At 48.6% G+C, this 26,008-nt stretch overlaps 10 protein-coding genes and 1 non-coding gene across 11 annotated transcripts; 6 read left to right on the top strand and 5 right to left on the bottom strand.

The window, feature by feature from the left end:
* Nucleotides 1-6,199: 6,199 nt before the first annotated feature.
* Nucleotides 6,200-7,698, top strand: VFPPC_03217 (CAMK protein kinase; the record flags this gene model as incomplete). The annotated part of the gene is made up of 2 exons (XM_018282746.1): nucleotides 6,200-6,654; nucleotides 6,708-7,698. The coding sequence occupies 2 exons, from the start codon at nucleotides 6,200-6,202 to the stop codon at nucleotides 7,696-7,698; spliced, it is 1,446 nt and encodes a 481-aa protein (XP_018147353.1).
* Nucleotides 7,699-8,570: 872 nt separating this feature from the next.
* VFPPC_03216 (general substrate transporter) lies at nucleotides 8,571-10,247 on the bottom strand (the record flags this gene model as incomplete). The annotated part of the gene is made up of 1 exon (XM_018282745.1): nucleotides 8,571-10,247. One exon carries the CDS (start codon nucleotides 10,245-10,247, stop codon nucleotides 8,571-8,573), a length of 1,677 nt encoding a protein of 558 aa, XP_018147352.1.
* An 819-nt stretch (nucleotides 10,248-11,066) lies between these two features.
* Nucleotides 11,067-11,855, top strand: VFPPC_03215 (v-SNARE protein; the record flags this gene model as incomplete). The annotated part of the gene is made up of 2 exons (XM_018282744.1): nucleotides 11,067-11,069; nucleotides 11,130-11,855. 2 exons carry the CDS (start codon nucleotides 11,067-11,069, stop codon nucleotides 11,853-11,855), a joined length of 729 nt encoding a protein of 242 aa, XP_018147351.1.
* Nucleotides 11,856-12,038: 183 nt separating this feature from the next.
* On the bottom strand, nucleotides 12,039-12,960 carry VFPPC_13425 (thiamin pyrophosphokinase, eukaryotic; the record flags this gene model as incomplete). The annotated part of the gene is made up of 3 exons (XM_018291202.1): nucleotides 12,039-12,620; nucleotides 12,672-12,742; nucleotides 12,828-12,960. The coding sequence occupies 3 exons, from the start codon at nucleotides 12,958-12,960 to the stop codon at nucleotides 12,039-12,041; spliced, it is 786 nt and encodes a 261-aa protein (XP_018147350.1).
* A 727-nt stretch (nucleotides 12,961-13,687) lies between these two features.
* On the top strand, nucleotides 13,688-14,714 carry VFPPC_03214 (mitochondrial intermembrane space import and assembly protein; the record flags this gene model as incomplete). The annotated part of the gene is made up of 3 exons (XM_018282743.1): nucleotides 13,688-13,898; nucleotides 13,957-14,335; nucleotides 14,399-14,714. 3 exons carry the CDS (start codon nucleotides 13,688-13,690, stop codon nucleotides 14,712-14,714), a joined length of 906 nt encoding a protein of 301 aa, XP_018147349.1.
* A 443-nt stretch (nucleotides 14,715-15,157) lies between these two features.
* On the bottom strand, nucleotides 15,158-18,369 carry VFPPC_17527 (Myb/SANT-like DNA-binding domain-containing protein; the record flags this gene model as incomplete). Its single annotated transcript, XM_022429227.1, has 5 exons — nucleotides 15,158-15,622; nucleotides 15,724-15,773; nucleotides 15,836-15,857; nucleotides 17,123-17,914; nucleotides 17,995-18,369. 5 exons carry the CDS (start codon nucleotides 18,367-18,369, stop codon nucleotides 15,158-15,160), a joined length of 1,704 nt encoding a protein of 567 aa, XP_022285746.1.
* A 360-nt stretch (nucleotides 18,370-18,729) lies between these two features.
* On the top strand, nucleotides 18,730-18,825 carry VFPPC_17258. The gene has a single exon. It is a non-coding gene; the product is annotated as a tRNA-Ala (tRNA).
* A 405-nt stretch (nucleotides 18,826-19,230) lies between these two features.
* On the top strand, nucleotides 19,231-20,155 carry VFPPC_03213 (glutathione S-transferase II; the record flags this gene model as incomplete). The annotated part of the gene is made up of 5 exons (XM_018282742.1): nucleotides 19,231-19,326; nucleotides 19,412-19,636; nucleotides 19,701-19,758; nucleotides 19,816-19,983; nucleotides 20,055-20,155. 5 exons carry the CDS (start codon nucleotides 19,231-19,233, stop codon nucleotides 20,153-20,155), a joined length of 648 nt encoding a protein of 215 aa, XP_018147348.1.
* Nucleotides 20,156-21,162: 1,007 nt separating this feature from the next.
* VFPPC_15623 (hypothetical protein) lies at nucleotides 21,163-21,324 on the bottom strand (the record flags this gene model as incomplete). Its single annotated transcript, XM_022428975.1, has 1 exon — nucleotides 21,163-21,324. The coding sequence occupies one exon, from the start codon at nucleotides 21,322-21,324 to the stop codon at nucleotides 21,163-21,165; it is 162 nt and encodes a 53-aa protein (XP_022284599.1).
* Nucleotides 21,325-21,877: 553 nt separating this feature from the next.
* On the top strand, nucleotides 21,878-23,743 carry VFPPC_13424 (siderophore iron transporter; the record flags this gene model as incomplete). The annotated part of the gene is made up of 3 exons (XM_018291201.1): nucleotides 21,878-22,080; nucleotides 22,148-22,435; nucleotides 22,492-23,743. The coding sequence occupies 3 exons, from the start codon at nucleotides 21,878-21,880 to the stop codon at nucleotides 23,741-23,743; spliced, it is 1,743 nt and encodes a 580-aa protein (XP_018147346.1).
* Nucleotides 23,744-23,958: 215 nt separating this feature from the next.
* On the bottom strand, nucleotides 23,959-24,947 carry VFPPC_03212 (short chain dehydrogenase/reductase; the record flags this gene model as incomplete). Its single annotated transcript, XM_018282741.1, has 3 exons — nucleotides 23,959-24,210; nucleotides 24,296-24,553; nucleotides 24,606-24,947. 3 exons carry the CDS (start codon nucleotides 24,945-24,947, stop codon nucleotides 23,959-23,961), a joined length of 852 nt encoding a protein of 283 aa, XP_018147345.1.
* Nucleotides 24,948-26,008: the final 1,061 nt, after the last annotated feature.

Here is a 26,008-nt window from a genome sequence, read left to right as displayed (position 1 = left end):
TACAATTTCACGTATACGCCATCGCCTGCAAACAAAGCGTGTCGGTCACGGTAAGCACCTCGACAACTACCATCTGGAGCCGTGTGAATCCCAAGCCGCACGCCACGATCTGAACGCCAGTACTGTTTGCCTAGCCAACCTTATGCCATTAGCACAAAGAACAGCGTCGGCATTTACGCAGACATTTGAGTATCTCGACTGGCTGGATAATGACACTCCTGCCTTTTGGGCCTACTTTAATATGGAATTAGCCAAGGTATTAATATTACGCGGGGAGATGGCGCCCATTTTGCGGGCGTGTGCTATCCCAGACAATAATTTACTAAGCTGGGCGACAGCTACTGATATATTTGAGGTAGGTAGTCTGTGCATATGACTTCACTTGGTGACGGAAAGTCTTGGTTACCCTCTCTTTTCTACCTTTACAAGCTATGGGTGTTGGAGGATTGTCAGTCTGGGATAATGATATTCACTAAATGCGGCAAATGGCTAACATTAAGATTTTCCTCCTCTATTTCAGCAAACTAGCGATGGAGGGTGGGCCAAGATATTGGAACGCGCAATTGATGCATACATCTGCCTCAACATCTGCTACAGCTTTCCACAGGCATGGGACACAAAATCCGGTCGTACGCCGGTACAGGACTATCGTAACACGCGGTTATACCAAGACATGCTGCAGGATTGTACCTTGCACGAATTTGTCGTTGACTCAACGCTGCTGCCACACCGAGAGTTCTTCCGTGTGACTGACGAACAGGTGGAGTGGTACAATAGCCATTCGTCGTCAACTGGTGCATCTACTGGGGGCTTCGTGTCTTTTCCTGAATTCATTTCAAGAACTAGAAAAGATGAAAAAAAGCACCAATACTTCAATTCTGGACTCCTTTCTTCCATCCATCGCAATTTACTCTCAAGAGGACTCCCAGACGATATAGTACAAGCAATTTTCAGCTTTGCCGACATTGACATTTATGGAAGGCTTGGGCATGTGCTTGACAATCCGTTGCACTATGATAACAAGGAGGAACTTATCCAGTACCTGACCTACTGTTGGCAACTAATCATCCGGTGTAACATGATTGCACAGCAGTTACATTGGGACATATGCTGGAAGGATGAAGTTGTCAAGTGCCTGGTTCGGCGACTCTCCTCGAATGGCAACCGCGCTTTTGGAATGCTTGAACTTATGGGATAGTCACCTTGAGCATCTGATGATGAAGTGAGACGTTAAATACATAACGTAGTACACAAGCAAGTGTTACGCTTAAGCAAGTGCCAGGCCCTACGGAGCTTAGATGGCGTTCGAGATTTGTCCTCTTTTTATGTTTCTACTAATGGCTTTAAAAATTGATAGTAACTGAAGTACAGCTGCCCTTTGGTCCAATGAAATATAACACCACATTAAGCATACAAAGGCTGCAGAGATCTACTGAGTTAGCCATGTATATGGCAGGATTCCGAAGAAGTATGCGTAAAGTTTTCGGCCTTAAGTGTTACGTGCTAGAATATGGTATATAGAACCTATTTACAGACTGGAGTCACAAGTAACCACGTGCAACGTTGTGGCTAGACCAGTTGACCTTTTGGCGCAGGTGGCAAAGGCACCCGAAGCCCTAAAATGTATCGTAACAAGCAACATTGAAGCACATGAGGCCACCAAACCTAGTACGGTCTCAGCCACGGGCTATCTACAAACGTAGAACCAAGCAACTCGGCCATATGGCATAGGCATTAGTACTATACTTGGATGATCTGCCCACGAGGCGAGGGCCCAAACTAATCACCCAAATAGTGCGCAATTGGTACTGGGCTGCGCTGCATCATCAAACCATCCTGACGTCTAAGGGGTGCCTGGCCCTCACCACTGCCACTGGACTTCCTAGGAAGTCCATATAGCCCACGTCCGGGAGAGTCTACCAAATATTCCCGAGCTTGTAGCATTTTGGCATTCTGGGGTCCGCCGGGCGCGTCAGCACTCCGCTGTAGCCAGCAGAATTTTTCTTGTGAAGCGTTGGCCCGGACAGTGAAGCCTCTTCTCAACGATGATGATATCAGCAACTATGATACAATGGCTGGAGCTATAAAAAAAATCTCGGTAGCTATCAAACACTGGATGCCTCAATCAGCCGCTGCAAGAAGCTTGCTTAGGCCTCAATGAAGCAGCTAGTTATCTCCATACAAGGACGGATCCACTGTTCAATGGACCCGTAGTTAGCTGCAGCCTGGATAGTTGTGATATTATATTACATATTTAGGAAGCACAGCATTGACAACTAAAGTAGCCACAGATAGAGCGCCGTGTCTGACACTAGATGTGGAATGCCAGACGTGCATATTTGCCATGGACACTCCCCATCTGCGCCGAATAACCAGACCAATGTACACCACTGCATTGGGGCTTTACATGATTTGGCTTCTATTGGATTATACATCACCATTGTTGCTGCTTTTATGTAATTTTCTTACGAATTTATCGCTACATGAGTACAAACTTTCGGCTGAACCTTGTCTGGAAACTCCAAAATATCCTTTAGTATTCAAGCGAGTCAAATAGCAAAAGGTGTTAGCTCACTAGTATTGCCAGACTTGTCAACAAGTGACATCCTGAACACGTTTAGCGTTAGCACTGTTTTCTGCAATAGGCACAGAGAGGTAGTGCAAGAGAACGTACTCGAACAGTCTGAAACTTTCGCTTCAATCATATCCCAGTGTTTGTGTAAGGCATTGGAATTCTCCAAAGAAAATCTGGGCTCGTTTGGTGGCATAATGGGCATCCACCACAAGCCATTCATTTCTTTTTTGAAAGAAGTAATGCGGTACGCCTGGTGAGAACAACCCGTACCAAGGCAACTACTATAAAATACATGGGGTTCCGTGAAGATTGCGCATTTCGGACTGGGCATGCAATCTGTATGCTACATAATACTAGATAAGTAAATATTTAGTTCCATTAATGTATAAAATACTAAAACGCTGGCAATTTTCGTCAAATTAGATGAAATGAAGGGCCCCCTCCCGAGCCAATTCAACCCGTGTTAGTGGGATGTCTGCTTGGCGCTCTTTTGTCCGTATTACTTACGACGAACGACCTTTCAAGAGAGTCTATCAAAATTGAATTGTCCCTATACCGGAAACCCCGATACAATGGTATTCTGATCATCTGCTCATTTTGAAAGGACATGGTAACAGGGGCGGATCAGGCACCAATAGTCCTGTCTGGACGCGTCCTTAGGATCAATGGTCCCCCCCTAACGGGTCATGGCGCAAGTTGATTTAGCGTGGTGACAGATGCTGGCCTCATCTGTAAATAATGTTTTCTTTTTTTCAGGTCTGCAGTCAGTCATAGGCAGGGTTGAGCTGTACTGGAAAGCCCTTGGAAATTTTGCTTGTGGTCCTTTTGTGAGTTTGGGGGTACAAGGATCAAAACTACAAAGCGTCAAGTTAGAACCAACAAGCGACCAGACTGCATGCATATCGCAATTGCTAGTCCTCATGCCACAACCAATAAAGCTCCGTGTGCGGTGGATCTGTTCAATGTTACTATATAAAGCACGTATCATCATGTCGGTTTATTGGTTGCCCACGAATGCACAAAAGATCCACCGCACACGTGGGTTCATTGGTTGCCGATGAGCATGACAAGTATGCACCATAGACCAGCATTGGGATAGAGTCTGGTAACATTGAGCCAAGCCACTCACTCACACGTTCAAATGATAGTCATATGGAGCTGGAAGCTCGTACTTGCTTCTGGGCAGAATGACTGCTGTGTCAATTCAATATTGCTTGGTTTGGGCGGAACCGGATTTTCGGATCCGTCACCGCCTTAGGACAGGCCTATAGGATGTTTGGTGCATTATATTACCAAGTACAGCAAATTCATCTTATTTGAAGCAATTTTCTAATAGAAGAACAAGAATTCTGACGAATGTTCCCAAGGGAACATACATACAGCCAACTCTAAGATACTTGTTCATTGTGGGATGTAGTTTCCGCCGGGCGGGATACTTGTCCAACGGCAAAAGTATGTGCCAACATTATCACCAGGACGCATTGGGTTAATCACAGACGCCACAGAAAATGTGTACTGCAGTAGTGATGTAGGGACTAGCAAACGGCCTTGGGATGAAATGCAACTGTTGCGCAACTGGAAATGGACTAGTTTGTGTTTTATCAAGAAAGTTGCGTGACAAGCGGCATTGACGCCGTTTGCTCCCGCTGGAAAGGAGTTGGTGGGCAGTCGATTTTTGCTTGGGGGCAGTGCAGGCGTCCCACCACACATGCACGCACATACACGCCTCTTTGCCATTTTAGGCCAGTCGACCTGCATCCACAGAACCAGACATCTCATCTTCAGCGTAGCCGAGATATGTAAATAATTGATCTGAGGATTGTCCGGGCGGCCAGGCTCAGTATGGACAGGGGGCGGGTTGGCCCACTAGCTACCCAGCGCCACGTCCAGCCACCTTTTGAAGAGCTGTCTGGTGCCAAGTCCCTGGCTACCAACCAGACCAGTGATAGACTCTATCCATGTCTCCTTCGCCCAGCAGGACAGCGGATGCGCTGCCGGACTGGCAATGGTAATTGCAGCACTGCACATGCAGGCAAGGACAGGGTGTTAGTCCCTAAATTTTCCTAGGAAGTGGGGGCTTGGTCCGAGCGAGCATGGCGATTGCTCTCCAAGGATAAACTCATGGATGCTTGACATGTAGCGATTACATGTCAACGGTCTGGCATCTGGAAGTAGCTGTTGGTGGCTGGGGCAAAACGCCGCCCGAAGCACAAATGAGTCGCCCCCCCCCCGCCCTCCCCACCCCCACCCCCCAAAGCAATCCTGAAACACCAGACCAGACATCAAATCTGGCACCTGGTCAGGTCCTGCCAGACTCAGCACAAGCAGTCTGGTTGGTAGCCAGGTACCTTGCATTGCTTTAGTGGCTGGGGGTAAAAAGCACCAGACATGGAGCAAAACTTACAGCACTCCGAGCAATCTCCCTCCCATCAAATGCATTTGCACTGAAAATGTCTGGTCAACATTGCATGTGAATCAAATACTATCTCTTGGACTGCGTGGCACCTTGTGAAGACAGGCCGTCAAGGGTAATAATCCAATGAGATTATTAGTACTTAAATCTACACATAACTATCTTAGGCGGCAATTTATGTCACTAGAATCTTAAGAGAAACAAACATCTACATTACATACTACTACATAGAGACCTATGCCACCTAATAGCTAAGCTAAGTGAAAATCTCACAAAGCATAATAGAGCTCTATACTACTATATTTGTTGCACTAATCTACTGGTAACCCATATATTATAGTGGCAAAAATGCTTCTTTTTAGTGCGTGTGTTGCTTGTAGACAAGTACAGTGCTAGGCTTTCAGGTCAATTGCCGGGGGCTCTATGGGGCGGCGAGCTCCCCACAAGGTGCAACGCAGTCCAAGACATATGGCATGGTAGCGGAGATGCCCGCCTAAAATGGCAATGGGAACATCAGGAGCACCCCCCAGCCCCAAAGTAAAAATCTGCCGGCCCCTGAGCAATCCTTGTGTCTGGTGTGAGCAGAGGAGGTTGGCCTTTGACAGGTCAACGGTTCCTGTTTCCCCGGATCTCAGGTTGATCTCTCAGCCATTAAGCCACCAGACAGCCTTATGCAACCAAACCAGACCGAATGCGGATGTAAGCGCGACGACGGAGACATCACCACAGAAACCCACTGCACAATCCCACTGCACAACTCTGTTTCACTGCCACCCATACATGCAACATTCGACCAGCAGAAGGCCTGTGGCGCTGACTCAATCCATTCAAACTTAAGTTAAGCTCTTTCGGGAGCAGCGGGCAATTCGGGAAATTGGATTGTGACAGGATCCTGCCACGAAAACGTGCATGCATGAGAGCCCATCACACCATGCCTGATCCACCACACCTGGATGCCTCTGTCGGTGTGGGCATAAGCCATGGTTTTGAGAACTGTAAAATTGCAATTCTGTACATGTACTGACTGGAAGGAAATATTTGGCAGTCCATGACCCGTGCTAAGAAAATTTCTTTCACCAGCCTTGATTGCGCTCTTACAACCCAACAGCCGACAACGAAGAATATAAAATATACCCAAGTTCCTCTCATCTGAACAGTTTCTTTACGACACCATCCCATGCACTTCCCCTTTCGCCGGCCGCTGTCACAGTATGAGACAAGACTCAAGCTTTATGACAGCCAATCCGGCAGCGACTTTACATTCATGCCTTGAAATATGCTCCCGCCTATCAACTTGGACGGAGTCTCAAGACTCGTCTCCAATAAGCGAGCTTGTCCGAGGCCGAGTTGCAAGTTGCGTTGCTGCCGTTCGTAACTTTGTCCGCTACATACACGACGAGAAGTGTAATAGCTCTGACCGTTACCCAACCGAGGCAGCTTCTGTACATACGCAGACAGTAAGACTGGTACATAGTCATATCACCGAAGCCCTCACTCTCCTCAGTTTTGCTAGTCGTGTTGATAGAGGTGGTGATTGGGAGAGCCTTGACGCACTTTATGCAAAGCAGAACATCTTGGGAGGCATGAATGCCTCAGCTTCCGAACCAAATTATGTACATCGCTATGTACGGGAGTTTGGTTTACTCGCGCAGCTCAGCGTCGGCTTGTAAGTTCCCAATTATCACCAACAACATAGAGACTGACTTAAAACATCCGCAGGATTGATCCCATGAACGCGTTAGAACAAATCAGAGCGTATTTTTCACCTCGATACATTCATTCCTACACAAGCCGGAGACACTGTCCATATGTTGTCGATGCAACAGCTCCCGCTAGCCGTGGTGGCTTTGGAACAGTCCGTAAAGTTAGGCACACATTGTTGAATCCTTCGTTCGCGGAAAAGTCAATTCAGAATATATTTAGCAAGGCCGAGCGGGACGATATCATGCGAGAAATAGGTGTACTTGAAGTATGTCACCATCGAAACATTGTCCAGTTTATCGACGCCTTCGAGATTGAAGAGGAACCGGATGCGATATATATCATACTGTACCCATGGGCTCCGTTCACCTTGCAACAATTTCTTCACGGTCAAGACAACACACGCCGGAACAAATGCCCGTGGTTCAATATCGACAACCATGAGTCTGATCTCATCATATTCCGCGTTATGAACGAGATGGCCCAAGCTGTCACATACCTACACCATCTGTCAATCAAACACAAAGATATTAAGCCAGAGAACATACTACTGCAACATGCCGAAACCGACCAGGTCACTCCGCTTCTTACCGACGTTGGTCGAAGTAAGATCTTCTCTCACGGGTCCAGCACAGATTTCTCGAAACAGGGTTCATATCAGTTTCTGTCTCTAGAGCAGATTCAGGAGCTTGAGAGCACGCTCAAGGTTGACATCTGGCAGTTGGGCTGCTGTTTTGCCATGCTTCTGGCTGTTGCTTCTGGAGGGACGCCAGCGGTGAGAAAGCTGTGGAGCAGCTTCCAGGATACCAAGAGCCGTGCGTCCTGCAATATCGCTCTAGAGTACGAATCATTCATGAAATGCTTTGGTGAGATTTGCTTGCCACGGTGCCACAAATCGCAGTGGAAGCAAGCCTACGTTCTTGTGACGCGTATGCTCAATTTGACTGCTAAGGATAGGATTGGAGCTGAGGACGTGTGTGAAGCGCTTCAAACACTGATGTCAACATGATTGCGATTTTTTTCGATTAAGCCTCGCCGATAAATACTCACTTCGAAGGCCGAAGGGCTATTAGCTTGGAACGAGATGGTTCAATGTGACCTAAAAAATCTCAGAGCCGGGTAAAGTTGCGGGTGGATTTTCCAAGGGATTTGTGGAGATTATTCAGCTTATTTACTACTTAGAAGGAGTTTCTTGTTAAAAGTTGTCTATAGAACATTTTGAACGAATCAGCAGTAGATTTTACAATAGCAATTTGTCACGGCGGGTACCGGGTAGCCCACGAAGCCAGGGAACAAATAAGATGCAGCAGTATCAGCCGATTTGATGCCCAATTCCCCCAGTATCTACCTACATGGCCTGGCGCCTATTGACCAGAGTCAACTTGACTGCACAACCCCGCTTGCAACAGAGCCTCTGACAGCACCTTGGGATTGGCCGCTGACAACAAGAGGAGTTGCAGATTGTTGGTGGACTGCTCACCGTTTTCTCACCGTTTTCTGTTTTAGTAGGCGTCAAGATACTGTACATAACCAGGCTCTTTATGCTACAGGGGAACCTAATCGCCATGCGACTGAGCCGACTATGAGCAAGAGCGGCAAGGACACTAAACCGAGTGCGTTCTCAGCCACAGGTTATCTACAAACGTAGAACCCAGTGGTGGTCACAAATATTAAGATGACATGCTTACCATTTTTTTTTTTAAAAAAAAAAAAAATCAAAATTACAAAAAAATTAATGCCATGACAATATAAATGCGTGTATTTGTGACAATACCATCATGCGATGGCAGGATGTATATGTATGCTTTATGCTTGAACCAAAAATGCACCTAACTCCAGCATTGCTATGCAAACCTGACATACTCCAATTCAAATGCATCGTTAAGTGTGCGTCTCTTTATCACACCTTTCAACCTCTCTATCTTGTTGCAGGTCTTCAGTTGCCGAATCTTCTTCATGTTTCTGCTGCTTCTTCACCTTCTTCGCCTCCGCCTTTGCCTTTGCCTCCGCTCTCCATTTCTTGCCAAACTTGAGAATCAGCAATAGTGGAATAATGCAGACGAAATAGAGTCCACCAACAAGAGTGAAAGCAGGTCCGACACCCATGGTATCAATCATGGGGACAATTGCAGCGCTGGCTCCTGCGCCAACCAAGCATCGTGTAAGGTTATTAGCAGCCGTCGCAGTGCCAGCTCGGCCAGGGTGGACGTCGACGAGAAGGATATTTGTCGTGTTATTGTATCCAATCATGCCAATTCCCAGAAAGAAGCTGATAACGCATGGTACAGCGACGTGAGTGACGGCGTGCATTGCCCATCCCCATCCTATCAAGCACGCTCCTCCCAGGCACAGCAAAGGCAGGCCAATTTCCAGACGGGCTTTCTCGATAGGAAACTGGGACAAGTCGGGCTGTCGGCTTCGATCATATGGGATGCCGGACCTTATACAGTGGCGCTTGTAATTCCTGTTTATAGACGGGCCAACTATAGTTGCCGCGCCAATTGAGCCAACCGCCAGAGGAAGATACATCAGCCCAACTTGTATCTCGTTGTATCCGTAACGCTTGGAAAACAAACTAGGCATTGCTGTCGCAATGCAATAGAAACCAGCAAACACAAGACTACTTGTCCAAAGCAGCAAGCCAGTTTCCTTTTCGAATAGTAAAAACAACGAGCCCAGGAGGTTTGGCGGTTTAAATTTGAACTTATTCTCGGCCTTGCTCGCGCTGCTTGCATTTGTGGTCACCCTAGATAATGAGTTTTGACGCCGTGCCTTTCTTCTCCGTCGAAGCTGGATCGATTGCCAGACGGACCGGTACAATGGAGGCGGAGTAAGGGAGCCGTCGTCCACGATCCCACGGCAGGTCTCTGGGAAGAAGAGGAATATGAGAATCATTGCCACACCAGAAAAGATGGCCAAGAACCAGAATATTGCTCTCCATCCAAGGTACTGAGAAAGTAGGCCGCCAATTACCGGACCCAGTGACGGAGCGAGGACTGCCGGGATGACTGTGAACCCAACATATTGTCCTCTTTCGGCGCTCGTAACTACATCGGCAACTACTGCTGTACAGAGGGCCACGGTGCTACTCGAGCCGGCTGACTGAAGGCATCTCAGTCCTAGCAATGCACTATATCCCGGCGCCAGAGCCAGGCCAATGTTGGCGGCAACGTAAATAACGAAGCACACAATGTACGCTGGCCGTCGACCACCACTATCAGCCAACGACCCAATAAACATTGGAGTTATGCCTTGAAAGATCATGTAGGTTGTAATGGTCAAATTGATCTGCGTGTTGGTCACATTCAGATCATTTGAAAGCTGTGTCAGTGCCGGCAGATATATTTGTGCAGTGAGAGGAGAGAAGAATGCTGTTCCAGCCGCACCAAGAACAATGGCTCGTTTCTGCCATGGTGTGAAAATGGAATACGGCCTGTCACCATTGTCTTGGGCAGCAGGGACTTGTTTTTCCGTATCTTCATTGGCACTACCAACTGCAGAAGGCCCTGTCTCTTTTTCTTGTGACGTTTCTGGAGGTCTTGTGTCTTGTTCGTTCATGTTGTAAGTGGCATGAGAGGCAGCGCACAGTTGGCTGCGTTCCAGTTGCAAAATATAATGAATACATTAAAAAAAAATTGTAAAGAAAATGAATTACAAGATTTGCCGCCTTTTACGGGAATAAAATCCATCTCGGTAGATTTCCGTGAGGCAAAACCTGTCAACGCCGTATACGGAACAATACAATGGGGCTGTCGGTGCCGGGTCGGTGCCGACTTCGGCAAAAGGCAATATGGCTGCGGCGGATCTAAATCGGCATACGATGAGTTCTTTTAAGCCTGAATTCAAGAGCAATAAGTTGTTTTGTTCGATTTTGATGCGCTTTCATGCTATGGTAACTCCTAGACTCTGGTTGTTATGATGATGACCACTGTAATTCACATCTGGAGTCTTGGGATTGCGATGCACCGTGGTGGCTGCCGGCTGACTGGGGCTGTCGTCCCGTCCTTCAGCGGCATGCCGAGTCGGGACCTGGGGCCGGTACCGTACTGACAGGCATGTCCTTGAGTTAATTGTTACATATTCTTGTAAAACAAACCATGACATCGACAAGGTAGACTGGAGCAGATTGCTGTAGTTCAATTGGAAGGTCAAACTGGTTTGCAAGACATGTTCGGGCTAACATGGACTTTGCCACTGGGCATCAACGTGGCAGGCACTTGCCCCGTGCTGTGGCTTCTACCCCGGACGGCGCGCTAGATGTTCCGATCCGCCAATTCTTTGTTTCTATGTTAGGAACACGGTTTCCATGTGAAGGGTCAAAATATGTTGCGAAAGCGCAAGCTGTCCATTGCATAACATCACTGCAATAATTGTACCATGGTAAGCGATATTTCACTCTGTGTGTCCCTCCAGTGCGCTTCTGACTTTAGTTAATTACAGAACGTGCAATACAACTCTGCCCTACGGCAGAGTAAATCGATCCGCCACGAGCTTGACACCCTCAACTCCAAGGGATCCTCCACACCAGGCGAGATTGGCAATGTATCAGCGTCAGTGTCGTCATTCACCAAAACCATCGACGAATACAACCGCCTTGCACGACAAGAAATTTTTCCTAAGAAACAAGAAGAGGCTTTCGAGCGCGTGAAACGCTTTCGCGATGACCTCTCTGATTTTCGATCCCAAATCGACGGCCTGAAGAGAGCCAGGGAAGATTCGCAATACCAAAACAACAAAACAGAGCTTCTAGGTCGACGACCGTACAACGCTACGCCCGAGAACCCATACGCAAACGCATCAACAGACAACAACTCATCATACTATGCTCAGAACACACCATACACAGCCGGGCCGCTGACGACGGGATCTGGAGACGAAGTGCGGGAGTCGCATGCTTTCCGAGAACAAGCCTTCTTTGCGCAGACTCACTCAGCCTTGGACGAGTACATTGCTAGAGGCCAAGCCGTCCTGGGTGACCTCGGCCAACAGAGGGAGAGACTCAAGAGCACGCAGAAGCGATTATACAGCGTTGGTAACACGTTGGGTATCAGCGGTGACACCATCCGCATGGTGGAAAGACGGGCTCGGCAAGATAAGTGGATATTCCTGGGTGGCGTCGTTGTATTCTTTACGTTCTGCTGGTTGGTGTTGCACTACCTGCGGTGAAGTACCATCCGGTCGGAGAGAAGAACATTGCAACGAAAGCGGAACATAAGCACGGCGTCCTGGGATCATTGGGTTGGCGAATAATTTACAGTCTTTTTTTCGGGACTTGACTTTCTGATGTTAAATATTTTGTTTCCAACCAATCCTTTTCCATTTTGTTTTGCCTTTCCTTTGACTGCGCCGTTACGATTCGTCCTCCCCGTCCACGGGACGAAGTGATATGGTGAACAACACATCTTTCGTGGTTTCAATCTCGACACACTTAGTGTGAGGCAGTACATGATTGCTAGTGCTGAGGTTTCCGCCAATCTTCGTTTCCCAATCCGTTACATCCCACTCCAATCCCTTGGTGGTAATCCGACTAGGCTCCTGCAAGGGGATAATTCCAACATACTTTCCAAAGACAACATCCTCACCATCTTCCTTAACGTAAATGCTATGTGTCCCGGATTTCAGCAGAAATGTCAAACTCGATCCAGATAGGAGGTATATCCGGCCAGCGGCATACTCAGGGTCCGACTGAAACAAGTAGAGGTGGTGAAGTTGGCTAAGACCCTGGTCGACACGGCCGCCGATACCACCTAGTGTGACAATGTCCAGAGCATTGGGTTGTGTTTTCCTGATCCAACGGATGGCCTTTCCAAAATCAGCCGATTCCTGGTCGGTGTCATGGATGACCTCTGCAGGGGTAGGTTGTGACGAGTAGAAGTCTCGCACTGAAGGGGATAACGAGTCGAGATCCCCAATTATAGCTTGCAGATTCGACTAGTAACATGTTAAGAATTGCAGGACGTGTTTGGCTATGCATTTACATACGAATTTTCCCTGGAAAGATGAAAGCTGATGGAGGCGGTTGGCACCGCCATCTGCGGCGACTCGGAGCTTTGCTGTGATGATTGTGTCAGCGAAATGAGTAATCATCCCGTCAAAACCGAGTAAAATATTATGATTTTCAGCGTGGGAAGCACATACAATTCTTCCATAGTCTGCGAAGGATGGCACCATTCTTCAACGGTTGGTTCAGAACCAACAGAGCGAAGTCTTGGAAACTGTCATGATCCTCTAGGAGTTTGGCAGGGTGCCATTCGAACTTGGCAGTCGACATCCTTTAGTGTAACGATAAAAGCTTGGTATAGTAATCCTTTCCTTAATCCAGAGGGCCAAGCAGCCGTTCATCAACGAATTCAATGCAATTGAAGGTTTCTCGTAGGCAGCCGGGTTGGTGGCGGGAAGCTGAAACCCAGGTCAGGTGCGTGAAGCCTGGCAGCTGGTGTTCCCAGTTTGTAGCGGTGGAGCTGTATGAACTGAGTTGCCGCTGTATGTGCTGGCTGGTGTTGTCCTAGCGGTGAGTCCGTGAATGTCACTGTAGTTTCACCAAAATCCAGTCACTGAAAGGTCGGTCTGTAAATTTCAAGAAGAAGAAAGAAATATCGGTATTGACACCTGTAAAGGCACCCGGTATCTTGCAGCCCAAACACGTGGCTACTGCATACTGTGGGAAACTGCCTGTGCCAGGTGAAGCTCAGCTTGTCGTCAGAGGCGGGCGGCTAAACATCGGCAGCTTGCTACATGTGCATCTGCTCGCGTGGGCAGTCTTAACGATGCATGTGGCTCTTGGCAGAGACGGGGTCTGGTGTGGTGTTTGCTCGGGGGACTCGGGTGCAAACGTATGGCAGAATTGGCTCCACGGAGACCACACGGCCATCTCATTGGGGAAGGAGCGCTGACCAATCGAGCCAGGGTATGGCCATCTTTTTCGACATTTGCCTCCAATCCATTCCGTCACCTTTCCCATCAAACGCATCACAATTGTGTCGCAAGCATTCGACATCATGTATCGGACAACGGTGCGAACGGCCTCGCGAAAGGCTCTCGGCGGCCTTCATACACAGACATTTCGGTCTGTTCCCCGCCGATTTGCATCGACAGCGACTCCCACATACGGAGCTCGGACATGGAAGAGCTCTGCATTGAGATGGGGTCTTGCAGTCGGTGCTGTATACTACTACAATACCAGCTCTGTTTTTGCCGATGAATCTACCGGTACGTTGAAAAGATGCCAATAACCACATTAAAGCAAGATCTAATAATGGTGTTCCAGCCCATGCAACCGCCGCTCCCTCTGCTTTTGCCGAGTCCGATGTGCCAACCGTAGACGCAGTAATTGAACAAAAGCGCAAACAGCTCAAGCCCAAGACCGAGCAGCAATCAAAGCCAGTTGAGCAGAAGCAGCAGATCCCCGAAGCACAACCCAAGCCCGAGGCTCATACCACGGTTGCGGTCAATTCACCAGAGACTCTCGAGGACGAAGCTGGCCAGGAGGGCGCATTTAATCCCGAGACTGGCGAAATCAATTGGGATTGCCCATGTCTAGGAGGAATGGCCCATGGCCCTTGTGGCGAGGAATTCAAGACGGCTTTCAGCTGTTTTGTCTACTCAACTGAAGAGCCTAAGGGAATGGACTGCATCGAAAAATTCCAGTATGTGCTTTCTAGAGATTTGAGTCATTAAAGTGGTTTATGAAACTAACGTATCGCCAACAGGGGAATGCAAGATTGCTTCAAGCAGTACCCGGAAATTTATGGCGCCGAACTCTCCGATGACGGCGAAGATGCTACCGACGACTTGCATCAACTTCCTCGTGAGGAGCCACAGGAGGCATCTGCTCCCGTTGCTGCCAAGGAGAGCAGTCTCGAGACTGATAATCTACCTGGTGTGAAGACGCTAGACGATAGCGGTGTTCCCAAGAAGTGGGAAGACGCCACCGCGGCGGACAAGAAGGATGCCAAGGCTGACCAGCCCGGAGTGAAAGCTGAAGAGGAAAAGACCGAGGCGAAGGAGGAGGAAAAGAAAGAGTAATGATACCGTAGGCGGCAAAGGAAAGGAAAAAGGCATAAAAGAATTAGAAGATGTATGCGGTTACAGGCAGCATACCATGTATCATTTGGCATGAACACATGTCTGTATTATATCATGTACGAGAGGAGGGAGATGCATAAAACGGCAATGGAATATAGACGCCTCATATCTACACTCTATACGAATTTCATTTTGTTGGAGGGTCTGACCGCATCACCATTCGTGAATCAACCGTTTCTCACCAGACAGCCGGAGAACCTGATACAGATATTGTGCAGTCATGAAATATAACATGCTATTGTGCTATTGTTACACAACATTTACGGTTTGGGGTGAGATAAACTAGAGCAGAGACTAGGACTTCGTACCGACAAAACCAAAACGCCAAGAGACACAAAACAAGTGTCAAGTGCCATCAGAATCGCCGCCGCCACCAATTAATATTAGTTGTTCTTCTTCCCCTTGTATAGATATCTCCCAAAAACAGCCTCAACGGCGCCAACTCCAGCCAGGATTCCAAATCCAACACCAGCATTCTTCCAGGTCAAATTACCCTTCTCATACAGTCCCCAAGCACGATAGCCCAGGTAAGAACTCACACCAATGATAGCAGCGAGATTCGTGATCGCCAGTGCTCCGGCGCTGCCATCAGACAAGCTCGAGAACTGCTTGACGAGCCACGAGTCGGCGTCGCGGACCTTTCTGCCAGCGTTCTTCTTGGCCCGGTCTGCCTTGGCCTTGGCAGCTTCGGCATCGCGTTCTAATCGCTCAGCCTGGGTTTCTGTCTGGATCTCCTGGTCGTTGAAGTCGGAGGGCACTGTGCGCACACTCGGGACATCGACGTCGATGAGGGAGGCTGTGGAGGCAGACTCATTGGTGACAACCTCGGGGGGTTGAGGGGCAGCAGCCTGCAGACATGATGTGTTAGAATTTCAATGACTTCTTTGGTCGCGGCCATTCCGAGAGATCGCATAGGTTTTGGAGCTTGATGCTAGAGTGCGGTACTTACGTCCTCGGGGGACTGCTTGGGTCCGCTGGCAGCTACGTCGGCGTAAGACACTGCAAACGATCAGTTAGCTTTTGTAGCTGTGTTGATGATGTACTTGTTCGTGAGCACTTACTGTTTGTGTATGGATGGAAGAGCTGTGGGATGGGATTCGTAGAGCGATTGATTAGAATGGTGGTTTGTCACAGTGACGGGTTCGTTGGGGAACTAAGTACCAAGGGAGGAGGGTGGTGGGCAGATCAATGGCTTCATGTGATGCAAGTAGTTTGGTCACGTCAGGAGCTCCATGTGCTTGTCCAGACTGGACTGGATCAAGCCTGCTTGGCCAGCGCTGCCCAGTTTCAGTTGACGCTTCAGTGCCGATGTATGACGTACCTCAGGAGCTACAGCAGTGGCACCACTAGTCTGGCCCACTTGCACGTTCAACTGGCCGCGAATAACGCCAACGGCTGTCATGCAGTGCACTTGCATCAGGCCATGGAATGACCAGGTGTCGGTCCCAACATTGAGACCAAAGTCGGATTCTAAACGCTTCCATCACTCAACTTGTCATTTTCAAGCAGAATATCGATTCGAGCCGGAATGGCCATCAACTCGCCTTTTGCGAGCATCAATTGTTGATCAAGCTCAAGTCGAATTGCCCATCGTCCCGCGTCACCTTCGCAAGGACCAATATGACCAGATGCCTTGTCTCCACTCGATACCCATGCCAAGCGTTTCCATCTCAACATCTTGTTGACTCACAGGGATAGGATGTCTCCATCACGTTGGTCGCAATATCCCCAATGACGCCATTCCTTCCAATATGAGATTGCATTATTACACACGGACATTTAAATAATGATCCAAGCAAATACATCAACGGCAATAAATCCAACATTCACGTCCGTGGAGCTACCCTAAAGACGGTGGAATCTTCTAAAACATGCCGCAGTTTCTGCACAAGATGGTTGACAAGAGCCAGGGTAGAATTAATGTCTTGGTCACAAATCGAAGGCTGTCATGCCTGTCAAACCTGACTAAGAAACTAGAACCAATAATCGAATCTTCACGAATCGCGAAATCCGACTGACCACCTTTCGCCCCCTGATGTATGCTAAGAAAAGATATTAAAATATGCACCTGGGAGGACAAAACCCTCGCTGAATTCAACCCTAACTCCCAATTCAAACGCCTCATCAACGGGTATCACTTATCTAAGCACGGCATCATCTACCACTCGTTTCCCGGGGTATCAATCCCTCGCTAATTACCGTCATATCATCCTTTCCGCATCCAGAAAATGGAATCTGTCACCAACTCCATTTCCACGTAAATAGGGGTATCATGGCAATTTCCGGAAATTTTCGTCGAGCCTCCGTATCCAGTGTTGTTTTACGCTCCATGGCATCTTGCAATATACCAGTGCTTTGCTTTCGTTTACCAAGACATGTTCGGCGATCCGTATTTGAAGGTCCATATCTTCATCTGCAAAATCTTTGAAGAACTGATCCAAAGCCTGCTCGCACCACTTCGAGCTGCTGGAGCATCTCGATATATCATCTGGGCGAGAGTCTGTGGCCGATGTTCGCGGAGTCGTCAGCGTAACCGGCGGCGGGAGTTGTGCACCGCTTGGCGAGTCTGAAGCCGATAGAGGACGGAGAGTGTTGCTCAAAGAGGAGGTAGCAATAGGGACGGAGTCGCCATGGATCGAAGTCCGTTGTCTCTTCTCCGGCGACGACGCATCTAGTGGAACATTGCCGGACTTTGCGGTGGAAGGCGGCGGCGTTGTGCCAAATGCCCCTTCGGCTTCAGAAGCAGGCAAGACTCGTTTCTTAGTGTGACTCGCCGACTCATCTGGAGGAGTCAAGGCGGACGGCTGTGTTGGTGTAGTTCTTGGGGGAATCGTGGCGGAATTGGGTTTTGACTGCGCCGCCGACCCAGCAGCTGAACCTGTGGGGGTTTGACTCAAAGACGAGCGAGCCGGACCTGGACTCTCCAGCAAGTTTTGCCCGGACGAATTTTCTGACTGAAGATTCAAAACGCCTGTTCCCGGCATGTCTGAATCGTCGCCGGGTTGTCCATCGGTCCGCCGCCGAGGCTTCATGATTCTCTTCGGCGCACCGCCAGATCCGATAACATCCGGATACAATATCTCCATAAACTCCTCATGTTCAAACGGCCGACCTCTCAGTGCCTTTGAGAGTGGTTCTTTCTGTCTTGCCAGTTAGTAGGGTACTTTGACGCTGTTCCAACATGAAGGCGCATCTCGGCGCATCCCCGAAGAAAACACACCTCTACGTGAGTCTTCCAAGCCTCCTCAGTAGCTGTAACCGTCCTGGCGACGGGATCATAAATGAACTTGGGATCTTCGCGCAGCCCGCGCCATAACCGAAATTTTTTCCGCGCATTGTCGCTCTTGTTGATTAGATGGCTCTTGGCTGGATGCGCGCCATGCAGCTTCTTCAGCGCTTGAGCCGCGCGCTCCCACGCTTCGGCCTTGAAGCTGCTATTCTCGCGCAAACCCAACTGAACGCTGTCGCAAAGGCTGCGAAAGAATGTTGTCTCGTATGCAGGCGTCCAACTGAACCTCGGCGCGCGGCGGTCACGGTCAACTCTGGAAGATCCCTGCCCGTCGGGGCCGAGCATGTCGATGTCGTCCTCAGACATGGTGCGCAAAGGTCTGAGATTGCTTGGATCTCGATCCGGCAATCCTCCAGTCTCTTATTTGTCCAGGCTACGGCGCCAGTGATCAGCAACCACAGCGCTGCATCAACGCGGGCGGCGGCCTGCAAGCTTTTGGTGCAAATAGGACAAGAGAGCCCAGCAACGACGGTTAAATGGACCCTTGGATCAAGCGACGACATGAACGACCTGCCGAATACGGTCCTCATTCGGGATAGTGGGGCAATAATCGATCACGTGTGTGACCCACATCTGGAGGAACGTGAGGGTTGCATTCGCAAAAGCCACCGCACATCGAGACCAGGTTCTTGAACAATTTTACGACGGAATTTGCCAACATCCACTGGGCGGATGGTTTAGTGGTATAATACTCCCTTAGCATGTTTCCACCTGTTGGATCTGATCTGGGAGTGGTCCGGGGTTCGATTCCCCGTTCGTCCAAAGTAGTTGGTTTAATTCCAGCATTATACCTTTCTTTTTTGCATTTTTTTTTTTTGCAACTTTGCTTTTGTCACGGCTGGCCATACCTTCGAGGATTTGTGTATGTTTGTTCACTGCTGGGGTTGACAGTGTGCTGGGAGCGAGTGAGACTCTTATTCAGACGCCTCAGGCAATCCACCAAGTCGTCAAGTCCCGCGTATTATTCGCATTGAGCTTCCCCGCCACCGTAAGCCTTACGTTCCGGCTCTCCCTCAGATACCCGTCGATTCCCCGCAGACAATGCAATCTATATTGAGTCGTAGCCTCATTCAACATCAATCACAATTTGTGCCTCGCAGATTTGCTCTCGGTACTCTTAGTAGGAGGACGCTTTCCATTGCCCAGCGACGAGCCCAACCGGTTAACATGGGTATCAAGACTGAGATCACGCTTTACACTGCATCAACCCCAAATGGGATCAAGGTTCCGATCCTGCTTGAGGAGCTTGGGCTTGAGTATAAGGTGCGACGGGACACAATGGCTTGAAATATAGAAACAGAGAGCGAAACAGAACCAGAAGCTTACAATTGTGTTTTCTTTTCTGCAGTTGTACCCCGTCAAGCTGAGAGAGAACGAGCAGAAACAGCCTTGGTTTCTGGAGATCAACCCTAATGGCCGAATCCCGGCCCTGACGGATACTTGGGCCGATGGAGAGAAGATCCGTGTCTTTGAAAGCGGAACTATCCTCGAGTATCTCGTCGAACGCTACGACAAGGACAACAAGTTTTCGTATCCAAAGGATTCCCGTGAATACTGGGAGGTGAAGAGTTGGGTATGTTCACGAAGCTCCCGAAGCTGTACATCTGGGGCTCAAAAGGACTAATACAGTGGTTTAGCTCTCATGGCAGATTGGCGGACTGGGACCTATGCAAGGACAGCTGGAGCATTTTAGGAGTTGGTTGCCGCAAAAGCTATCACTTGACTGGTTAAATGCTGAATGAAATCTTGCAGGATACGCAGCGGAGAAGATTGAGTATGGTATCAATCGCTACGATAAAGAGACCCATCGGCTCTATCAGACCATGGAAACTCATCTAGCAAAGTCACCTCATGGATTTCTCGTCGGTGACCGCGTTAGTGTCGCCGATATAGCCTGTTTTGGCTGGGTTGTTAATCACGGTGCGCCGAATCCCTTTCCATCTATCTCAATACGGCCTTGTTTAGCTAATTGTGGACCAAATCGCCTCTAGACTTGGACGGTGTTCCCTTCGACGAATACCCCAACTTAGACAAATGGCTGAAGAAGCTTCTGGCACGCCCAGGCTTCGAGAAAGGGCGTCACGTCCTGTGATGTGAAACACTAACACCTCGTGTCTTGTGAGACAGTTCATGAATAAGACTTTTGTATCCGGACTTCTTCCTTAAACTCAGCTTGATGGGTGGGAGACCTCCTATTCAATTGTCCAGAAAAGCAATGCTGCAACCAGATTAGTCTAGTCTTCTAATTTCGGCCGCTGACCGAAGCAATGAGCATGCCGTTTGGGCTACTAATGTGGTCTTGAAAAGCACGTAAAGTCCGCAAGCGATTGGCATCTCCATGTTGCTTTATTCACTGAAGATGAAGAGCCTCCTCTAACGTTCCAAATCCATGTTTGAGAGCGGTACACTCTATCCCGCACATTCGCCATATAAAAAAGCACAATGCCTCTGCCTAGAATCACAAGGTAATAACTCCTCACCGTCTCAAAGCTGTGGCTAGCCATAAAGACTGCTCAGTAAGAAGCTCATGTTGTCCTCAAGACTAGTAACGGCACATTTGCACCCTTGCAAAGCTAGGTCTCCCTCCAAAGTTGGCCATGCGACGCATGACTAGATATTTGATCACTACTTTACACAATTTCCAAACTAGTTCAAAATTGAACCCTGTGTTTGGGGGCGGTATTGCGGCTGGCTTTCCGGTCTCGGGGCTTGGCAGTCTTGCTCGAATACCGAGGATGTGCTCCGAGGAGCAAGAAGCAAGGAAGTGTCTTTTCATGTCTTGATCGACTAACAAGGCAACTTGCAGCAAGCAGACCAACCGGGAATATCATCATCCAATATTGGTGTTGGTAACTTACTCGGCTGTCGCATCATCCGACAAGTTTAGCGAGTGCAACCCATTCATTTAAGCTCTGAACATCGGTACAGAAATCGTCAGTACTGCTACAATTCAATTTTCATATTCAACCACTTTGTAAAGGGAGCAGCATACTGCCCTCTTCAACCAAGGCATCTCGGCTTTTATTAAGTGGCATAATATCCGGACGGCGAATGAAGAGCCACCCATGCATCGCCAAGGACATCATCACCCTCGACGTGCTAGGGAGCAGTGCAGAAATTTTTCCTCATGCGTGGTTCAGCTAATTCGAACAGATGACCCGACAGAATTCGCTCAGCGTGTTGGTCGTGCAAGCCATCCATGCCCATGCTTCTTTTTAATCCTCTCCACCACATCACCGGTCGAGATGCACGCTGCCGCATAAAGCGACTGGACCCTACAGGGGATTTGACCTATTGGAATCTTGTTGCTTCGGGTCCTCCTCTGTGAAGAGAAGGTCCTGTGGGGGTTCCGTGGATACAACCAGTTTTTATCTGATCATCAGATAACGTCTCGATTGGGTGTAAGCCACACCCACCCAACTTGAACAAGGCAAAGTGGAAAAGAGAAACCATGATGGTCTCCGCTGCGACAGTCTTGGCAATGTCCACTTCGGAAGGAAAAATCAACATGCATGTCTAGGACGCACTGTAACCGCGGAAAATGGGTTCGTCTCACGTCGGATTGTGGTAAATCGGCCGATGCTGCATGGCGCGACTGAAGGCGAGGTGATTCCGTGAATCCCCGCCCAGATTGATGGCGGTAGGGTTGTATTCTCATTATTATAAAGCCCTGGCCATGCTTTAAATGGAGGGTGTCAGCTTATTCTCCTCTTGTTTGTTTCTTGCTGCAAAATCTACATTTCTGGTGCACGGGCACCCGTTTCCAGAGGTTGAAAGTGAGGGTTGAGCCTGTGACAACAGCATTCATCTCAAAATGGGTTTCTTTTCTAAAGCGCAACCGGCGGAAATCGCTGTGTCTGAAAATCCTGAAAAATCACAGTCTGACTCTCGCGATTCTGCGTCAATGGACGCAACTGGCAACCGACTCAATCATGGAAAAGTTCAGTCTGGTGTAGCTCGAATTGAGGCCACGACCGCCGTTTGGTCAAAGTGGCATCTTATCACTGCTTATGCGATGTAAGTACTAGCTAAGTCTTACGAGTTGGTGTCACTGTTTTAGACTGGAACCTAATGGCCAATATAGGATCTGGTTTCTCTACTTCGTCAAGTCTATCGAAGAGGTCGTCGTGTTCAGCATGGATCCATTCGTTACAAGCGCATTCAACAAACACTCCATTACTCCTGCCATCGACGTCGTAGCCATCATTGTCGGAGGCCTTAGTTACATTCCTCTGGCGAAGATTTTGGATACTTGGGGCCGACCTCAGGGCCTTGCTCTGATGGTCCTTGTTTGGGTTTTGGGCTTAATCATGATGGCGGCCTGCAACAACGTAGAAACCTTTGCTGCTGCCAAAGTGTTCAATACTGTTGGGTAAGTGGTTTTCCTCGTCGACCAAAGACGTACCTTGAGTACTGACAAGGAAACAGGTCACAGGGCGTCTCCTATTGTGTTACCATCTTCGTCGCCGACACCTCTTCTCTCCTGAATCGACCGCTCATGCTGGCATTCGCTACCTCCCCATACATTGTCACGACCTGGGTGGGTGGCCCGGTCACTGAGAGTGTCCTTTCAGGACCGGGATGGCGATGGGGCTTTGGTATCTGGACCATCATTACTCCTGTGGTCATCTTGCCTTTGTCCATTCTATTCCTCTACAATGACAGAAAGGCTGTAAAAGCTGGTCTGATTGAAAAGCGCACAGGCTGGATTACTCCCAAGGACGTCTGGGACTACATCGTCACCGTCGATTTGGTCGGAATTATCTTGCTTGCAGGCGGTATGGCACTCTTTCTGCTACCCTTCAGCATCTGGTCTTACCAGGCGGAACAATGGCGCTCACCATTGATCATTTGCATGCTCGTCTTTGGAGCCGTTCTTCTCATCGTTTTTGTTCTCTGGGAGAAATTCTTTGCACCCGTCAGCTTTATCCCCTACAACCTTCTCCTGGACCGCACAGTATTCTCGGCTGGTGTGAGCTTTATTTTTATCTTTGCTGGCTCTTCCATCTGGGGAGGGTACTTCTACTCCATGCTACTTGTTGTTTGGGATACAGGCGTCACAAAAGCAACATATATCAATAACATCTATCGCGTTGGTTCATGCTTTGCGTCCGTCATTATGGGTCTTCTTGTACACAAGATTGGCAGGTTCAAGTGGGTTTCTACTTACTACGCCCTGCCTCTTACGATCCTGGGCGTAGGCCTTATGATCAAGTTCAGCCAGGCCTCAGAGAGTATTGGCTATGTTATCATGACCCAGATTTTTATCGCTTTTGCAGGAGGGCCAATGGTCGTTGCTGGTGAGATGGCCATGATGGCACCTTCTGATCACCAGCATGTGGCTGTCATCATGGCAATGCTTAATCTCTTCTGCAGTATTGGATCTGCAGTTGGCAGCACCATATCGTCGGCCATATGGACCGGAACTTTCAGACAGGAGTTGATCAATAATTTGCCTCCCGGGTCACCAATCGACACCATCTACGGCCAGGTCTTGGAACAAACGGCGTATCCTGTGGGGTCTGAGATGAGGAACGGAATCTCCGCGGCCTACTCGCAGACGCAGCGATACATGCTCATCACCAGTGTCTGCTTTCTCGTGGTCGGATGGGGATGTACCTGGATGTGGAGGGACATCAAGCTTAGCAAGATTAAGCAGGTTTCTGGTACTGTTGTTTAAGTCGAGGGTATGTGAGCGCGGATGAAGTGACTTTTGGTCAGCAATAGTTGAATTGTGGTTTGCGAGAACCAGCGAACTTGCGCAGTTCTATACATATAGCCTTACACAATACAAAGTTTGGGCAGTAGTCCTCTTGTTGGTATACTCAATCTCGCCAAATCGTTCAAGTCCCACAACATCTTTTTAACTGCCAATTGATTCTATTATTGTTTGACTTACACCTTAGTTTGAGCCATTGTTTCCTCCGCTTCCTTTTTCCACTCTTCACGCCATCGAGTCAGGGGCGGTCGCTCTTTCACGATATCCCCCACTGACCAGAGCATTCTCTTCTTGTCGGTTTCCTCCGAAACATCATTGTCAGGGCAGATGATGTAGAACTTGTCATTTTGCATCTTGTGATATAAAAAGTCAGCTACTTGTTCGGGAGCCCACGCACCAGCAGGCTTTTCAGTATTTCCACCCCGAGTCTGGATGCGAACATGTGTCAGCATAAACTGGCAATATTTGAAAGGAACAAAACAGAAAAAAGACAAAGAAAAGCAGCAGCCCTACCATTCCGGTAAAAGTCCACCCCGGCACAAGTAAATGCACGCTAGTGTTGGTATTCTTCAAGTCCCAACTAAGATGTTCCGCGAGAGTTTTCACCGCAGATTTCGACGCATTGTATGCCGCGTTTCCAGGTGGATTTGTGATGCCCTGTTTACTGCCTGTGATGACGATAGAAGTCGGCTTTGACTTTGCAGCTTCTTGGACTACTGGTAGGAACGTATTGATTCCATTGACAACACCAAACAGGTTGGTTTGGAAGATCTATCCAACTTGTCAGATATACTTCTACGGCAGTCTCAAATCAAAAGCATACCTTGGTGAAGTAGTCTTGGTCTCCCCATGTACCCCTCGCTCCGATTCCAGCGTTCAAAACGAGAAGTTCAATGCTACCAAATGCAGAAATGGCGGTCTTCTTCAAACTCGCCCAGGCATCAACCTGGCTGACATCCACCACAGTCGTGACAACATCTGATTCAGCACAGTTTTCTCCAACAAGCTCCTTTTTCGCTTTTTGAAGGGCATCGGTATTAACATCGACTAGGAGAACCTTCATGCCCTTGCTGCGGCATAGCTTTGCAATTGCCAGGCCGACGCCAGAGGCACCTCCGGTGATGAGGGCGGAGGATCCGGATGTAAATACGTCGGCGGCGGGCATTTTGGATTACAATGTATGTAGCACTTATAGATCAACTATATAGGAATAGAATGAGAATAATACTATTTATATGGTGGAAGTGAATCTCAGTCTTTGGAGATGCAGTCGTGACGTCGTATGGCGGGGTCTGCATGGAGATGCTTTCTTAAATCCGAAGCCGTCTTGGTCAAGTCCACATAGCACACCTTGGATCCCCAGGTTTGTTTAAGCGTGTAGTTAGTGGTGTTTTATGGAGGCTACGACGCCTACTTCCCCCTGGAACTCTGGGGATGTGAAGATTTGACCTTTAGAACGCACCACACTCGATGGGCTGCAAGGCGGTAAGCTAATACTGATTACTTGGCAAAGCTCATGGTGCTTGCATCTTGTCTAATAGTGCATTTGGCAACGGTATTAATAGAGGTTAAGCAATAGTGCATGTGTTTCTGGTTTGGTAGAATTGGATATTGATGAGTGGGATGTGTGCTCGACAAGTGTTTGCTTTTGTAGGGAGTGCCAAAGGTCTGCTGAATCGTGCAGAAGCGTCTGAAGGGACTTACCCAGGAATTTGAATTGCTCCCTGACGAAATATATAACGGATCCGTGTTTCGTCGCATCTCAGATGTATTTCAACTCTGGTATCCTATTAGCGGTATTGTAAATTACTTCCAGCGACATGAGGGGATCATGAGGTCCTGGCCTCGACTAAGAGCCAATAGGTCAACCACCATCAGGCTCCAGCTCAAGGCGTCAGCTTGGCACAACACCTAATTGGATGGAAGGGAGATTGAGTATGGCAAACTAAAGATTTGGTGTTATAGGCTCTCGTCTAGGGGACAGGGGTTCAGCTGAAGGCCGATTTTAGCTCGATTGCCCCCAAATCTGTGGAGAAACTTTGTGAGAACATTGTTGAACAAAGTCGGCATTTTCTAGATCCAGTTTCACAATAAAGGAACAAAGCTTTGTTCTTACTACAGTAATAAACCCCGTCTTTCTCTCTCTAATGACCTTTTCAACGTTGCGGATATCAGCTCAGGTTTCACGGATATCGGTCATTTCCGTTCCATGTCGGCGCTCGCCTT

This window comes from Pochonia chlamydosporia, chromosome 2 (genome assembly GCF_001653235.2).
Source record: "Pochonia chlamydosporia 170 chromosome 2, whole genome shotgun sequence".
Taxonomy (NCBI): domain Eukaryota; kingdom Fungi; phylum Ascomycota; class Sordariomycetes; order Hypocreales; family Clavicipitaceae; genus Pochonia; species Pochonia chlamydosporia.
This window is presented reverse-complemented; position numbering and strand designations above follow the sequence as displayed.